We start from the raw sequence: 17,976 nt of genomic DNA on the forward strand, positions 1-17,976 counted from the left end.
TTTTCATGCTTATCATCAAAAATTTCTATTTGATCTCGTTAACCTCTTTACCAGTAAAGAAAGCAGCAATTTTTCTTGATGACCATATCACATCCATATTGGTTTAATTCCAGTGAATCTTTTTTAAGATATCTTTATTAGTCACATGTATATCGAAACACACAGTGAAATGCATCGTTTTTGCGTAGTGTTCTGGGCGCAGCCTGCAAGTGTCGCCACGCTTCCAGTGCCAACATAGCATGCCCACAACTTCCTAACCTGTACGTCTTTGGAATGTGGGAGGAAACCGGAGCACCCGGAGGAAACCCACGCAGATACGGGGAGAATTTACAAACTCCTTACAGATAGTGGCCGGATTTGAACTGGGGTCACTGGCGCTGTAAAACATTATGCTAACTGCTACACTACTGTGCTTGGAGTCAGCCATAGTATGCAGATGATGCTTGCATTTGCACACACACGGATGCCAAGTTCCAAGATGTCATTGACTCTTCCACTGAAGCATATAAGAGAATGGGTCCTCAACTCAACATGTGCAAGACCAAAGTCCTCTACCAGCTGGATCCCACTTCAGCACAATGCCCTCTGACAATCAAGGTACGTAGTGAGACCCTGGAATGCGTGGCCACTTTCAATATCCCTTAATGAAGACCGTTGAAGACTGCTGAAATTCACCACTATCAATGCATCTGCAGAGTGTTTGGTCAATTGAGGTGAAGGTATTTGAAGATCAAAGCCTCAGACTTGGCACAAAACTTGTGTTCTACCAAGCAGCAGTGGTCCATGCCCTCCTCTACAGTCTGTCCATAAATACCCCAAACTCACCTGAAGAATAAGTGAATCATCGTTACTATTCTCTCCTGGGCCAACATCCCCAGCATTGAGGTTCTAGTTACTCAGTCAGCGATGTTAGACTGGCCACATCATTTATGTGCTGACACCAGACTCCAAAAGAAGACACTCTCTTCCGAACTGTATTGTGGAGGAGGTTATCAGGCAGACGGAGGGTGAGATTCAAGGCTTAAGACTTCCTTGAAGAAGTAAATGCAGGCTCCTCATTGACTCCTGGAAACCTCTGGCCCTTGACTACTGAAAGTGGAGGAGCATTTGGGATGATATTGAGAGCCTCTAGGTCATGCATTGGGTGTACACGGAAGCTCTGCGAAAGAGGTAGAAGAAATACACCACCTCACAAACTTCCCACATTGGCCTCATTAGCCACCTTAGTATCCACAAAACCAGAGGGGAAACAAGTTATCCTTGATCCTGAAGGACTACCAAAGAAAAAGATCCCACTTTACTTCGTACTTCCCTGACCTCAAGCTAACACTCCAGTCTTTCTTACTTGAGTTCCTTCCACCACTATTGGTGTCAGAACTTTTTAACATCATGCCTGAAGACTCTGAACCTGCTGCACTTTGCTGCTGATAATGCATCTTGCTATAAGGAAAACAAGAAAAAAAAAGTTAAATTAAAACTGAAAAATCACAATTTCTTGTGTTGATTGCAAACTTTCCAGCCATGAATCTTTATGCTAATTGATACTTTCTACTTACAGATGAAGAATGCCAGCTACAACCTTGATCCTTATATTCAGGAATTTGGGATAAAGGTGAAAGATGACATGACTGAAGTCACAGGCCGAGTCTTGCCAGCACCAATTTTACAATATGGAGGCCGGGTAAGTTAATGTTTTTCTTCACATAAGGTGGATTGTTGTCTGGCGTAGAGTGCAGCACAATAAGACATTGTGGTACATCAAAGATTATTTGAGAAGAGCAGCATTAGTTTACAATGCAGAGGAGTTAAGTAGTATTTGCATCCATGAACAGAATCCATGTTTTATGCTATGGCATCTTGTTCTTCACCATCGTCACTTTTCTCAGAAGATGCACCAATGAGCTTTTTCATAAAAGCCATTAGGCTTAAGATTTTTCAAGCAGGAGATCAGACAAAATACCTGAACCTTCCTCTAGTTTACCTGTACAACTCAGTATAGAACTGAACAATTCAGATTAGTATTGCCATGTCATGCTCCTTTTAAGTAGCTTAAAAAATATTGGAGATGCTGAAAATCTGGAACAAAAAGGGAAACACTGGCAAAATTCAACCAATGGACAGAATTGAAAGGACACTGTGAATATGGACATTTCCTTAAAACTGGAAGACTTGAAGCTTAATTCTGAGGAAGGGTCCGTGTCCAAAGTATTTCACCTGTTCACTACAAATACACTCTCCTCTGACTATTTTCAGCTATTTTCTTAAGAGATGGAAAAGAGAATCCAATTTTCCATTTTGCAAAATACATATTTGTTTGTGCATGTGTGTCCATGTGCATGCAGTAGTATTCTGCTGGTTTTCCTATAATAAACTAACCTACACCAAGTAAATGAAAAATAGTCTGAAAATGTTGGAAACATCCAGAGAAAAGGAGGTAATGTTTCAGCAGATGTCATCAACCTGAACCGTTAGCTGTTTCTAGCTCTATGAATGCTGCTTATGACAAACGTGGCACACGTTTCCAGCATCTTCTCTGACAATTTCAGATTTCCTTGATCTGAAATACTTGTTTTAAGTGGAATTGCAAGTCTCCACAGTATCAGAGAATTCATGAGAGAAAATAGTTTATTTTCCTGATTCTATCTTGCAGCACTTTCCTGTAGTGTCATGTTTGGGAGATGAGAAATTCCCAACCATTACCACATGCCAAAATGAAGAAATTAAAATATTAAATAGGATTCATAAAAGACCTCCTGAAGAATGCACCTTTTGTCTCTCTTTAAAAAAAATCCCAGCTAATTGATGACTTGTCCTCCAGGAATATGAATTTCAAGATTTTGATACTTGATTTTGCATCTCAAATTAGGCTTTACTCCATTGTAGTTCAAATGTTGTTCTGCCTTATGTCTTCTCATTCCAGTTCTTTGCCCTTTGCCATGTGTCTCCCTGATTTCAAAACCACCTCTTTTGTTCTCTCCATTCATACTTCCGTTTTTCTCACCTTTGCTGTCCATTCTATCTGCATCCTTATAAAATATTCTTATAATTACAATGATTGATAATACTGCTCAAGGTCCTATAAAATGGGTTGGAGTTGCCTCAAAGTCTGTTTTGTACTGTCCAAATGATCCGCAAATTTGATCTGTGACATCAACCTGATCCCCGTACAGGTTGCTGAATACAATTTTCCCGATTCCATTTGTTACTGGATTGGTGTTTGATCCCAGGAGAGTGTATAGAGATAATTTCAACTCTCAACAAACATAAGTGGTTTTGTTGGCAATAGCTAGTTCCCTCATTGTAAGCTGAAGAATACATGACATAGCCAAAAGCTGGGAGGGGAGAATTTAGAAGGAAAGAAAATCTGTGAAAAGTTAAATAATGACTTGACTTGAGAATGATGAGGGAAGAAGAGCTTAAATTAGGATGTCTGCCTCTGACTGATCTGGCCTTGCTTTGAGTCTCATGAATGCTCAGTGCTACACTTTATTGGTTGAGCACTAAATGGGTAACTTGAAACCTATTTTGGACCTAGTAAGGAAGAGGCCATTCCTAGTAGCTTTCCCCTGCTAAAGCACACCTCATGTCAACCCAAGACCCAGCCAACGATCCCTGTTTCACAAGTAGGTTAGAAAAATTAATTCAAAGATCTCATTAGTATAAGAAAAATATGTTGAACCATTTGATGACATTCTATGCCATGGGATTTTCTGGGTCAATGAAACTACTGAATAGAGTGCTCAATGTATATTAATGGCCAGTGTGCTTCATAGGTGTTTTAAACACATTTATTTGATAGAGTGTTTAGGCATTATTTTTACCATGCTATTTATCCTTCCTGATGTATACCTGGGTGTCAACACCATCCTCTTGAGGTGCTATGTGATTCTTGGCTGGCTGCCTAAAGGCCTTTATTTATATGCTGTTTCTAATCACATATGTATATGCAATGCTGTTTTTGAAGAAAGATGTGCATTATACCTGTTAATTAAATATAAACTAGCTATATTTTATCCTAGCTCTTCCTCCATTTCCTTTTGCTATGGTCAAATGTTAAGGCATTTATAAAGCTCAACTGAAAAGCACCAACGTTTGTAAAGGTGCAGGGCAGCTTTGGACATTATAACATCATGGCATTGTGGGTTGGAGAGGTATTGTTCCATGACCAGAGGAAACTGGACGTGAAAACTTCATTGTTTGCAGCTGCTGTTTGGTCAGTGAGCAAGGAGACAAAAGGATAAAATTGAGGTTAGAGTAAAGTGATTTCTGAAATATTATCTGATGATTAAGCCAGCTTAGCAGTTGATTCTACGAGAATTGCTGATAAACTTCCTCCATTATGAATTGCACCTGTTAAATCAGTGTGTGGACTACTATAGAAGAGTAGAAAGACTGAAACATTTCAGTGGACTTTCTGAAGATGGTGTTGTACGTCTGATTTTGACAGTGACCTTTAATTCTACCAAATGCATCTTAAACTGTTTGTTATCTATGTTTCATAGAACCGAGCAATTGCTACTCCAAATCAGGGAGTGTGGGATATGCGTGGCAAACAATTCTACAATGGGATTGAGATCAAAGTCTGGGCCATTGCCTGCTTTGCACCGCAGAAACAATGTCGGGAGGAAGTGCTGAAGTATGCAGGTTTTTGATTCATTACATGAGAAAAGAAGACGTGCATTTATATAGCAATCTTAATTTCCGAGGATATTCTAAGGCGTTTCACAGTGATCATCCATGTTCTGCTTAAGTAGATTAGAAAAGTTAATTCAAAAATTTCATCGTTAATAAGAAAAATATGTTGAACCATTTTATGATCTTGTATGCCATGTGATTTTTCTGGATCACTGAAACTAATGCTCAGAGCATACAATGTATATGAGTGGCCACTGTGGTTTGGAGCGGTTTTCAACACAATTGATTGAGTGGTTAGGCACTTGTTTTTATCATGTTCTTTATCCCTCATTATGTATATTTGGTGGTATGCACCATCCTCTTGAGGTGTGTGTAGTTCTTGAATGGCTGCCTTAAAGGCCTTTGTCTATATGCTGTTTATAATAACATATATGGAACACTGAATATATTGAAATGTTATCATTGTTACGGAAGCAGTGTTCCAGTGAATGAGATGCATAATCAGTTTAGCGGTGTTAGTTGAGGAATTAATTATTGGCTAGGATGTGGAGCGAAGTCCTTTGCAATTTTGAGTAGTATCATGGGATTATACACACCTATCTGAGCAAGCAAGTTCATTTAATATGGCATCCAAAAGATGAGAATGTCAACAATGTAGCATTTGTAATGTACCAAAGTTTTACAGGATGATACCACATAGAAGCAGGACACTTGGCCCTTTATGTCTGTGCCAGCTACTTGCATAGAACCATCTGGTTAACCACTCCCTGTTCTTTCCCCTTTAGCCTTATAAATATTTTCCAACTATCCAATCCTCCTTTGTGAATGTTGTTATTGAATCTATTCCCATTGCCTTTTAGGCAGTGCCTTCCAGATCACCATAACTTATTAAAAAAAAACTTTTCCACATGTTCTCTCTGATTCTTTTGGCAATCATTTCAAATTCTTCTGTTACTGGAAACTGTTATACTTTTATTTAAGTTTTTCATGATTTTGGATTTCTTAAAACTCTTAACCTTCGCTAGCCTATGGTCTCTCATAGCCCCAGGGTCCTGAGTTCATTCCTGATTTATTCAGAGTTTGCACGCTCTCTGTGCCTGCTTAGGTTTCTTCCACCTTTTCTTCCCTTGGTAACCATTATCAGTGACAGGGCTGTCAAATTTTGAAGGAGCACTTTTTTGTTTTTATTCTCTTCTATATTACTGCCATCTGCCTTTATTGCTCCAAAGTCCTATCCAATGTTGTTGTTGTTGACTTGAAATGGTCACAATCTCATCAGAGGACAATCTTGTAAGGTGTTTTCTCCCTTATACCAAAGATTACTGGTAATTAATGGCAAAATGAATCGATGGGGATTTTGTTTTTGATATGTCATACATTCTCGCAACATATGTGATGGCTGTTTGGTTCATTGAGTCTCAGAGCAGACCCATCAGTCCCACTCCCTCATTTATTTCCCTATAACGTATTCTTTCTCGCATGTTCATCATCCCTCCCCCATCCATCTGCACACAGCAATTTACAGCAACCAATTAAACATATCTTTGGAATATGGGAGGAAACTGAAGTACCCACAGGAAACCCACGTGGTCACAAAAAACATCCAAACTCCACACACAGCTGACAAATCACTAACTTGCATTTATACTCTATTCCTCTTTTTTTAAACAGCCTTCTTAACTTGACACTTTAAGATTTCTACACTACTAAGTCACTTATTGTTGCAACTTTTAAAAAATTTTGTTTGCTATTGCTTCTCTGTGTTCCTACCTGTATTAGATATAATTAGTGTATGTGCCTGTTTCATTTGTCTGTCCTTGTCCTTCTGCAGTGTTAATATTTACTTCATGATTTACCATTATCATCTGCACACTTGGAAATTGTGTAATTTATTTATATTCAAGCTCATGTCATCAAAAAGATCAGAGATACCAATATGTACCACTTTTCTCTCCCTCCCACACCACCATATCTGTATGAAAAACATTCATTACAACTTTCTGCCTTCTGTTCATAACAGTTGCAAATGTCCTTTTAATTCCATGGGGTTTATGCACTTTGTCAACTGCTCATATACATATCACTGTTTTCTTTGTTATTTCATCAAAATACTTGATCAAGTTTACATGGTTTATCATTAACATATTCTTACTGATTTTCATTTACTAGCCCATACTTTTTAAAATACTGATTAATTTTGTGCTCAAGTTATAACACACTTCTACCTTTTCTTCCCTTGGTAACCATAATATTTGGTCTAAGTGACTGAGGACTGTCAATCTCTTAAGGAGCAGTCCTTTGTTTTTATTCTATCTTATATTACTACCATCTCCCTTTATTGCTCCAAAGTACTATACAATATTGTTGTTGACTCGAAATGGTCACAATCTCATTATAGGGCAACCTTGTTAAGGTGTTTCCAACTCTGTGGGAAAAGGTTGGATGGGAGTGCAGGTCACTTAACATTAATACAATTTTGAAAATGCATCAGGTAGTTTCAATACCTACACTCATCCCCACCCCTAAGCATTTTTCTTTATATAAAGAGTAACTTCATCAGTCAACATAAAATGTGGAGCCAGATGGTTCATCTATTGTCTACAGTTCACTCTTCTATTCAGTGGTTTGTTTATATACCTTTGTGGTCCTTTAGCAATCAGCAGACTAAATTATAACAGCAAGTTTAAAAGAAAAGGCTATGTATCATGATTAAGAGTAGTTGTTTCTAGTTTTAATCTTTACTTTTTTATTTCCATGCAGTGAGCCATAAATGTAAGGAGGAATGTATAACTCCTGAGAGCAGGGCAGTAGCAGAGCTTCCATGGCAAATCCAAAAGAGCACTCAATTCTTTTTGGAAAGCACAACAGAAAAGGCTTCCCATGAAGCTTGAAATTTCAGCATTTTGTTCTGAGCAATCAAATTACAATCACGTGGCATTCTCATTGAAAATTGTATTGTTCAACACAGCGTTGAAATTTATGGCTTTCAATCATACAGGAGTTTTACTGACCAACTGCGGAAGATATCTAAGGATGCGGGGATGCCAATCCAGGGACAACCATGCTTTTGTAAATATGCGCAGGGAGCTGACAGTGTGGAACCGATGTTCAGGCATCTAAAGAATACCTATTCGGGACTCCAGCTTGTTATTGTCATTCTACCTGGGAAAACACCTGTCTATGGTAAGAAGTGCAGAGTGTTTGTGTAGTTCTGAGTCAATTACATATGAAGTACTCTAGCACCACCTGGTGACAAATACTGACCAATTTTCTCTCATTCTCCTTTTCTCTCAAATTTGGACCAAGTAACTGATTCATTTGCCTGCGATCATATTCTGTGGGCCATTTTCTGAAAATGTCTGGCTGCCTTTGCATTCAAGTGTAGCCTGAGGCTAAGCACATTTACTCAGTCTATAGCCAAGTTCTTCAGATCAGGATGTTCTAAAATTCAGTTCTTGGTCCTTGTAAAAGTAGATGATATCAGCAGGGGAAGCGAATGTTTTATTAAAAATGAATACAAAGCCTGGGTTTAGAAAGGGGCAGATTGGATTGTATTTATCATAATTACAAAGCACTAGTGCCAGTTGGAAATGAACTTGTGGGCTCTGGTCAAATACAGGATTGGAGCTCAATGCTACATCTCCCTTAGAGTCAGGTAATTTGGTGATATTTACCATCAATGCTTTAAGAATGGCCATCTGGGATAAGCACTACAGCATTATTAAATGAAATTAGAAAGTGCTGGTTGGAAATGCTCACTAGATCTGGCAGCATTCTGTGCAGAGAAACCGTTAATGTTTCAGGAGGAGAGGGATGGAACAAACAAAGGGAATACCTGCAATAAGGAGGAAACTAGGTATAGAATTCTTGTTGCCTGTGGAGGTATCTCTTGGCAAAGATTGATAGTTTCAGGAATGGAAAAAAGTTAGTAAGAGCAATACTTAGAAGCTGTGTTTTTTGGTACTTTTTATTGACAATTATGAAGCCTTACCTAACATCTACTGATGTTAGCTGAGTTCTTTGAATTCTCAAGCAAATATCTTGGCCAATTTATCCAAGAAGGACTTTGGCGGTCATTACTTCAAACAAAAATATAATCTCTAACAAAATCTAGGAATTATTTTCAAAACGTATTAATGGGAAATTTGTCCTTTTAATTTAGATATTCCCAATAAACAAAAACAATTACAAAACCAAGTTACCCGCTTTGCGCCAATGATGTTTTTCTCTCCCCATGTAGCTGAGGTGAAGCGAGTAGGTGATACTCTTCTTGGGATGGCCACTCAATGTGTTCAGGTGAAAAATGTTGTGAGAACTTCTCCTCAGACACTTTCAAACCTCTGCCTGAAAATCAATGTGAAATTGGGTGGAATCAACAACATTCTAGTGCCTCATCAACGGTAAGACTTACATTTCATGTAAGTAAAACAAAATTGTTCTTGTTGGTATTGGAGTTCATAGGCAACTGAAACTGCTGGAAATTCTCTACTTCTACCTCAAAATCAAAAGCAATTTTCCAATAAATCTCCCTTTGTTCAAGGTCCCACTTATGGCTAGAAAACCTAGAAAGTTCTCCTCGTTGTACTTGTTATTCTCTGGAGATTCCATGGGGCAATTCACAAGCAAAAAGCAAAGTGGCAGATGAAAAACCTGTTTTCACAATCACTCATGAAATAAAAATGTTTTATCCCTCAAACTGCTTGTCAAATTGAAAAGATAGGAAACAGTGCAGCTGACAGTGGGTATATTGGTAGCACACTTAATTCAAAACCTTTGCTGACTTTTGGAAGCTCACAAAACAGAAGATTTTCTTTAGATTTTAATAGTAATAATCAGGTATTTATTTATCTGGCTACCTGGAACCAAGTCATAATTGCCATTGCTTTTTCATTCTCTATTTGGAAGTTTTGTAGAACTGGCTTTGTTTCCTTAATTCATTTTGGGAGGGAGACGAGGAGATCCAATGAGGCTTTTCCACCATCTATGTCTATAAAAATACATCATAGAGCTAATTATCGTTGTGGAGATCTCTAGAATTAAGTATATTTTAACATTCAGTTTACCAAACTTCTAAAGAGAGACTTCATCCAACTGATAAGTTATTTGGGAATTTTTTAATACAGGATTTCACCTTTCACAAAAATCAATTTACTGTCAAACACAGCTTGTTACATTTTATGATCTTACACAATTTGACTGATTCGAAATAGGAAAAGCACCAAGATAAAATCTTCAGCTTAACAGCCTCATCCAAAGATTCAAGAGGCTTAGAATGAAAATGGATATCTTGGAACAGAACACAATTTATTTTCAAATCAACATATCATGTTTAAGAGAATGCCATACTAATGTTATGTACATACAATTAATTATGTTTAGGACATGCTTTTGTTTTTAGCTTTTTCAAGAAGCCAAAAGGAATCATTTGCTAGCTCCAACTAGTAGTTAACTTGCAGCCTGGGTACAATTTAAGTGCAATCTATACAAAATCATAAAGGAATGTTTCTTTGTAATCATTACAAAATGAAATATTTCATTACTATTGTCATAAAACTTAGTCCAGTCAAATTGTAACTTTCGCTCAGTGACAGTTGGAAGGTGCTTGTTGTGTTACTCAGATGTATTTCAAATGCAGACTTTAACACTTTAAGTACTAATGTGTTTTTTTTCTGGCAAGTGATTTAATAATTAAGAGACAAATATGTCAGATGAAAGAGTAGTATTTCTGAGAAGATTATACTGACTGGGAAATGATGTTTTCTTATCCTTTCAACTTCTGATTATTTTAAATGGTGCAATCTTTTTCTGTGCCATTGTAGAAGTGCCTTAAATCTTTGCATAATAAAGCCTACAAATATTAGCCTAACTCCACTAGTGTCCAAAAGAGCTGGTCCTAATTTTGAGATCATCTTGGTCTTGACGTACAGGTGTGATTCTTTCTGAACTTTTATCCAATGGACTTCTGTCCAATTGTGATTGTACCTCATCTCCTTAACTGAAATATATTTAGATCTTTTTATAGACTTTCCATATACTACTTAGAATTAAATAATCACAGGAGAAGCCAAATTGGCTGGAAAGGGAACTTAAATACCAAGGTCATTTCCAGCAAAGACTGGACGACGTAGCAGGTATAAGTCAGTAATATATTTAATAAGAGCAGTAAGTGTATGTGACCCTCTTTAACATCAAGTTCAAGAAGTATCACAAGCAAAAAGAGCATTTGTGTAATGTTTGCCCTAGATACCAATTTACCATTGTAACATTTATAGGCATATAGTATGGCCATTTATATCTTTCTAAAATGTTATCTAGAAAATACATTTGTCCATGTACGGTGGTTACAATGAAGCAATAATATATTGAAGGACCTCCATCTGACCTGTTGGCACCTGCCACTGGAACATGAAGCAGTTAAGCAGGTTGACGTTCTTATCAATGCTGAGATTTGTGCGAAATAACATGAAAAGAATGATCAGTTATTTTGCCTGACTTGAGCTCTGTACTGGGTCTGAGGTTGTGCTTGAAGACCAAGACCTTAGACCAAGCATAGAGCTCATAGTTTACTAATCCACAATGATCCTGATCCTCCAATATATTGTGAACACACGGATTACCCACAGAAAGCACTTAAAGGTACCACCAATGCAGTTTCCTCAAATTCTCCAAATTTATTGACAGAATAGTAAAGCTAATGGCAACATCCCCTTCCACGCCAGTGGTTCCAAGATCAAAGTTCTGATCATACTCGACCAGTTCTGGTGGGTGGGCCACATCATCCATATACCTGACCTCAGACCCCGAAAGCAAGTACTTTGAGCCCTGTCACAAGAGATTTCCAGGAAGGCAGAGAAAACACTTCAAGAACGTTTGGGAGAAAAAAATGTAACATCCACACCAACACTTGGGAATCCCTGGCAAGTGACTGCTCAAAATGGAGGAGCAGCAGCCATGGAGGTATGATAGAGGGACACAGAGCTCAAATGCAAATACTGGAAGGAGTGCACAACATTCCAAACAATGTTCCCGCTGCGCTGTCAAGCATCATTTGCCCACCTTGGCTGAATATGCAGATCCCACATTCTTCAACCGCTGCAGAACTAGCATGGAAACATGTTTTCCTGGACCCTGAAGGATAGCATGAGGGAGAAAAGAAAATACACTTAAGGTTTTAAAAAAAGTCACATTCATAAATAGCATCTGTGGTGTTTCAATAAGTTGTTGGTTAATTAATCTGCATGATTATACACATTTGAACAATGAGAGTGGCTAGAGAGATGGAACTGCATAAGTGCTTTTTTTTAGGCTACTCTAATACCAAATCTGAAACAATCTCAAGTAATGATCTGGTGTGTTCCTCATTCAAGAATTTTTGCTCACTTCTTAGTGGATACTTAGTGGAACAGAATTTTTTCTTGGATCGTAATTGCAATACTGCTCTACACTGAAGCAATAAGCAACAATAGCACTTTTATTATGTAGCACCTTCTATTTAAGTAGCACCTTTTAATATAGAAAAACATGCTAGACATTTCACAGGACTATTAATTAGATAAAAATTGACACTAAGCCAACATTGAGGGTTAAATGATGTTGGGAGAAAAGTAACAGCATTTCTCATCAGCAGGGTGGGGCTGCTCAGCTTAGAACCAGAGTTAAAAATTAAATCATATTTACAAGTTAATTTCATTACATGAAAACTGCAAAATAGCACCATGTTTAAATGCTAATTTACAAACCAGTTTGCAATAGCAGTGAAGCAAATTCTGCAATTTCCGTTCATATTGATTAATTCTTGCATTTATGCTTGGTCAATTATACTTTTGCCAATTTAACAGCAACAAAATCAGCATTTTGTTTTTGCATTTTTGGGTCCAATTGCCAGGGTGATACCTGGATGCAATTGCAGAAATAGTAATGGTATATTTATTAGCAGCTAACACTAATACATCTATTCTGGAAAGTATCTCAAACAGCATAATTGTGACTAGGGATGGTGAAATCTTTAAAAGTGGGTCAAAACCAAAACACTTATATCAAGACTTTTGATTTCTGTACAAAATAAATAGATGATGATTTGACAATGTATCAAATTTAAATGCTGAGAAGTTAATTGAAATATTCATTTTATTACTTCTGCCTCGAAGTCTAAATGATCATACTGGCTATTTAGCATGACCTGTGCAATTTAGAAATACAAAATTGTGGGATTTAGGAAAGTACCATAAAAAGGGCATGATGAAGTACTCTATTTTTACCAAAAAAAACTCTTCTGTGTTGTATTAGTGCTTGTGTACAATTCAGTGCTTTCAATGATTCTTTCAATTTATGCAAGTTTAGAAATTATTTCCACCTGTTTCTTTCCAGTTCAGCTGTGTTCCAGCAGCCTGTGATCTTCTTGGGAGCTGATGTCACACATCCACCAGCTGGAGATGGCAAGAAGCCCTCAATAACAGCAGTAAGTTTATATTTTGGATGTTACTTATTACTTTAACAATTGTTGCCAGTGAAATATAATTGAAGACTTTTCCTCCATGAACCAGAGAGATTCCAAGTGACCCAAGGGCTACATGCTTGTGGCTTTTGTGTGTGTGTGTACTTGTGTTCAATTAAGTGGCCTGGTTATAGATGACTGGAGTAATTATAAATGTAATGCATAATGTATTATTTTCCTGATTGTGGGGCCCTGTTTAAATAGCCTTATCCATTTGTCCAACCTGTTATCCTTTCCACAGTAGAAAAATAAACAGTGATTTCTCTAGATTCTATCATGAGGAAACATCTTCTCCACACCTTCACCCTGTCAAGACCCCTCAGGCTTTTTGTTTTCTCTACTAAAATCCAGTGCGTATGCACTAACACAGCCAACCTTTCCTTATAAGACAACCTACCCATTCCAGATATTAGTCTGATGAACCTTCACCAAACTGCTTTTGCTGCATTAACATCCTTCATTAAATAAGGAGGCCAATAGTGTACACCAATCGTTTGTGTAACTGAGATTCATATCAAATGTGTTGAAGTTCCACATGCACTTGCTTTCTTAATGGCATCATGAAAAGCCAGTTAACTTGCATTTGCAGAGCTGTTCCCAACAACAGTAACCAATTCAAAATATTTTTTCTTTAGCACCTCACCATGATATAAGCAAAAAAGGGCACTTTATTTTTGAAGTTTTCTGACAAATGATGAATTTGTTTGTCATTGGCTTGCTGTGTTTTTAATCAGGACTTTAATCATCTGTGTGTACATACAAATTATCTCTCCATATATAGTAAGACTCCGATAATCCACTATTCAGTTGTTCAGATATCCAGATGGTTCAGCATCTGGCTTGCTTGTGATGTTTCCCACACTCCTCATAAAGTCACCAGGGACCCAGTTCTCATGCTCCATTTAAACTCACTGGAGCCCCATTCCTCTACTTCACAAACTGTCTAGAGCCTTCTTCCCCTACTCATAAACTCACTGGGGTCCCATTTCCTGCAGTCTCTTTAAACACTGGAAAATTTATTCCATTACCATGTAAACAACTAAAAGTGTTGATGTATTAATTGGAGTAATATCCAATAGTCTAGAAAATCTGGCACCAAAGTCCTGAATGTGCCGGATTATTGGGGTTTTACTGCATATAGAAAGTAACAATTCATTTCCAAGTGTGCCTGACAAATGAAGCTCCAATAGGAACTGCTTCATATTGGATCTTGACTGTAAGATAAGGAGAATTTTGCCCTAAGTGCAAGCATCTAGAAAGCTGGAAGAAGGGTGAACATGATGCTGTCCTCTGAAGCATTAACATGAATGCACATAGTTGTCTAGGCAGTAATAATAGATGTTGGATTTTCTTGGAGGGTGGCAGATTCATGGGAAAGCAGACTAAATGATAACCATCATCTCATAAACATCCGTTGATACCATGCATTTGGATGCTGGGATAGATATCTGTCTCCACTCCACTCTCCCAAGCTATTGACAGTTGAAGTTGTGGCTGCCAAGCCAGAATTCATGACCAGTCTTGATTCCCCCTTGGACACTGCAGATCATTCTGGAGCTGCCTCATGCCAACACAGCCTCTTCCTGGCAAGGAATTTTCTTTATGATGTCAAGTACTAACCCACCTTAATTTACAAGATCTGCTCAGCTGCACATCCTTTGGCTTGTACTTACCCAGGTCACATGTAACATTGAAGCACTGTGGAAGCTTGGAAGTTAACAGGGTATGTTCTAAATAGGCAAGAATGGGTTAAGATAATTCTAATAGTTAATTCATAAACTTTTGGTCAAATTGAATTAACTGCCCAGTGTATGCACATATGTTTATAAATGGAGTACATGAGAAAGAAGGGAACTGAAAGGAAGAAGATTGCCCTAACATATACATCACTCATTAAAAGATGTCTGTAATTTTTACTGAGGTTAGGTTACAAATTTGGGAAGCTGAATACTACAGTGAGAACAGGTAAGGATAACTCAGCCAAATTGACATTCACTTTGAAGCAGGCACAATGAAAATCTGCAGTGTGGAGAATATGCAAGAATACTCATGGATTTTTGTTTATTTTGTTTTAAAAGATGAGAGTTACTGAGGGCACTTGAATTCATGTAACACAATACATTCAAGAGATTGAACATGGAATCTTCTAATTCTGTAATTCAGTTCTTGGGGGAGACTGGAACAGTGTACTGAGCCATTAAGAGGAGCCATGGCAATTGTCTATATAATTCTGCAGCCACTCTTGAGTGCAACTGAATCACTGTTATAGACAGAGACATTTATGGCAGTTTATTATCCAACTGGATTTGGGTTATTCAGATGCATTCAGAACTTTGATAGTGCTGTTGTCTAAGCAATAACATAAGTTCTCCTGAGAGTTCTGCTTTTCACCAGGTGGTTGGCAGCATGGATGCTCATCCAAGTCGATACTGTGCCACAGTCCGTGTGCAGCGACCCCGTCAGGAGATAATTGAAGACCTTTCCTACATGGTTCGAGAACTCCTGATCCAGTTTTACAAATCAACCCGTTTCAAGCCAACAAGGATTATTTTCTATAGAGATGGTGTCCCTGAAGGACAATTACCACAGGTAGCTCAAAGTTCCAATCACTCACTGAAGTAAACACCTGAAATGGCCAAAGTCGTACAAGTCAACTGAAGCAATGTTCAGATCTACAGGGGTTACCTTGATGGATTTAGATACAGGCAGGTGAACAATATCAACAAAAAAATTAAACTGGATTTAATTTTTGTACTAACTGTGCTCCTTCATTATTCTGCTTAGCACAGCTTCCTTTCAGTTGGGAGTAAGTCTGGATTATGGACAGCTGTTATCAATGCTATATTATGGTCAGTTGCTAGGAGCTCTAGTTCAAATGAGGTAACTTGGAGAGTGCACCCTGTATAATATATGATTTGAATAATGAAAAAGAGCTGGTCCCTGCACATAATCTCTGCAGTGAAAGTTTTAATAGGGCTTTTTCATATCTTTCCCAAAATAACACTGGCAATATAATTGGTAAAGAAATCACTCCACTGAAGGCGTACATTTCTCCTGATCTTGAATTCTTTGGCTTAAAAAAAGAGAACATTTCATAAACAGCTACATCTCCTGTGCTCCTCACCATAAATGTTTATTTGAATTAACAAATCATCTGAAACTTCCTTTCCCAGATTTTACACTATGAGCTCCTGGCTATTCGTGATGCATGTATCAAACTGGAAAAAGATTATCAACCTGGAATTACCTACATAGTTGTGCAGAAACGACATCATACACGACTCTTCTGTGCAGATAAAAGTGAGAGAGTAAGTGAAATGAAATAACTTCACTGAAACTAATGGTGGAAGCCATGGATATTGTTTCATTGTTGTGTTTTATTGTTTCCTGCTTTTCTCTTGAAGGCACTAGTTGCACAGTATATCACAACAGTGCTGCAGCTCTTTCAGTACCTCTCTAGAGTAACTTTGCATTGTGTACAAGCTCAGTGACAAAAGTATGAAATAAAAACGGGATGAAGGATCTTCAACCTGAAACATTAATGGTTTTTTTCTTTTCACTCACACTGTCCAACCTGCTGAGAGTTTCTAGTACTTCACACTTAATTCCAGATTTACAGCATGTGCAGTTTTTTTAAATTGATTTTCAGTGACAGAAGTGAGAATCGTCCCGTCCATTGGCACAGATTTTGTCGGAGAAGCTTTTGAATGCCCACAAGAATTAAGAAACCTGTCTGAATATTTCCTCTGGATAACCTGTGTGGCATTAAGATTCAGTTAAATTCACTGATTAAAATATGGAGTACTCATGGTCTGCTCGACTTGGGATATGGAAGTTTTTATTAGGAAGAAACCTTATATATAATAAACTACATTAAGATTTTGATTCCCACTCAGAATTCCCATATTAATGGAAATTCCTTATCGGAGACTTTTCTGGGCAGCTGTTTTCATCGATCGTACTTCACCCTCTACTGATGAATTCTGCTTATAGTTCCAACGAAATCACTAAATTGGGTTCTTCTGCATAGATTAGGTAATCACTTGGATGCAAAGAATACTCTAAAGTTTATTGCAATTTATCATTACCACTGTTGGGATATTATCAAAATCATCCTTTACATAATTTTTACTGAAATTTTCTTCTATTCACTCGAGACATTTATTCATATAAATTAGATAACAGATGGGATCGGGCTACAATGTGAACTATAGGAACTGTACCCATTCTTGTGTGAAGAATATATTTTTGAAATCAATAGTTACTGAATCTATTTCTCTGTTGCTTTCTGGTGCCAGTGCTATGGTTGTATGCTATAGTAGTCTTAAGGGTACTAAAGTCAACAACTTTAAGAAGTCAAGGATCTGAAGTCAATTAAGGTCTACTTTGAATGTGCACAAACTTGAAGATGCGCGCAGCATTAATACACAGTGTAAGCCTTTATGAAATCATTGGTGTCTGAATATGGCAAAATATTTTTTTGTCTTTATTTTCTTTCTAAAATTATTAAGTGCTGAAAATTTCTTTTTCCAGATTGGTAAAAGTGGGAACATACCAGCAGGAACAACAGTTGATACCAACATCACCCACCCATTTGAGTTTGATTTCTACTTGTGCAGCCATGCTGGGATTCAGGTTAGTTCAGTATCTTGGTACTTGTGACCAATCCAGAATAGAAGAATTATGAAAATTTGTACACATTCGCTGACTTCCAGTGGCTTTGCTGAGAACTAGTCTAGCGTGCTGAGCGTGTTTAGCGACCAGCTTGATTTTTGTTCTCTCCATTAATACAACCGTTCAGGTCCTGGGGAAGTAATAGAAATGATTTCTAAGGTCAGTTACAGGTT

General features: G+C 37.6%; 1 protein-coding gene across 1 annotated transcript in view; it reads left to right on the forward strand.

Annotated features, from left to right (window-relative positions):
• The window catches only part of LOC127581584 (protein argonaute-1-like), a 70,750-nt gene that overhangs the window by 41,849 nt on the left and 10,925 nt on the right, over positions 1-17,976 (forward strand). Inside the window, exons 10-17 of the mRNA XM_052036070.1 lie at positions 1,559-1,681; positions 4,503-4,636; positions 7,634-7,818; positions 8,876-9,035; positions 13,003-13,093; positions 15,524-15,718; positions 16,303-16,437; positions 17,663-17,764. Coding sequence (XP_051892030.1) covers positions 1,559-1,681; positions 4,503-4,636; positions 7,634-7,818; positions 8,876-9,035; positions 13,003-13,093; positions 15,524-15,718; positions 16,303-16,437; positions 17,663-17,764 — 1,125 coding nt within the window. The remainder of the gene's footprint in view (positions 1-1,558; positions 1,682-4,502; positions 4,637-7,633; positions 7,819-8,875; positions 9,036-13,002; positions 13,094-15,523; positions 15,719-16,302; positions 16,438-17,662; positions 17,765-17,976) is intronic.

The sequence above is a fragment of the Pristis pectinata genome, chromosome 22 (genome assembly GCF_009764475.1).
Source record: "Pristis pectinata isolate sPriPec2 chromosome 22, sPriPec2.1.pri, whole genome shotgun sequence".
Classification (NCBI taxonomy): Eukaryota; Metazoa; Chordata; class Chondrichthyes; order Rhinopristiformes; family Pristidae; genus Pristis; species Pristis pectinata.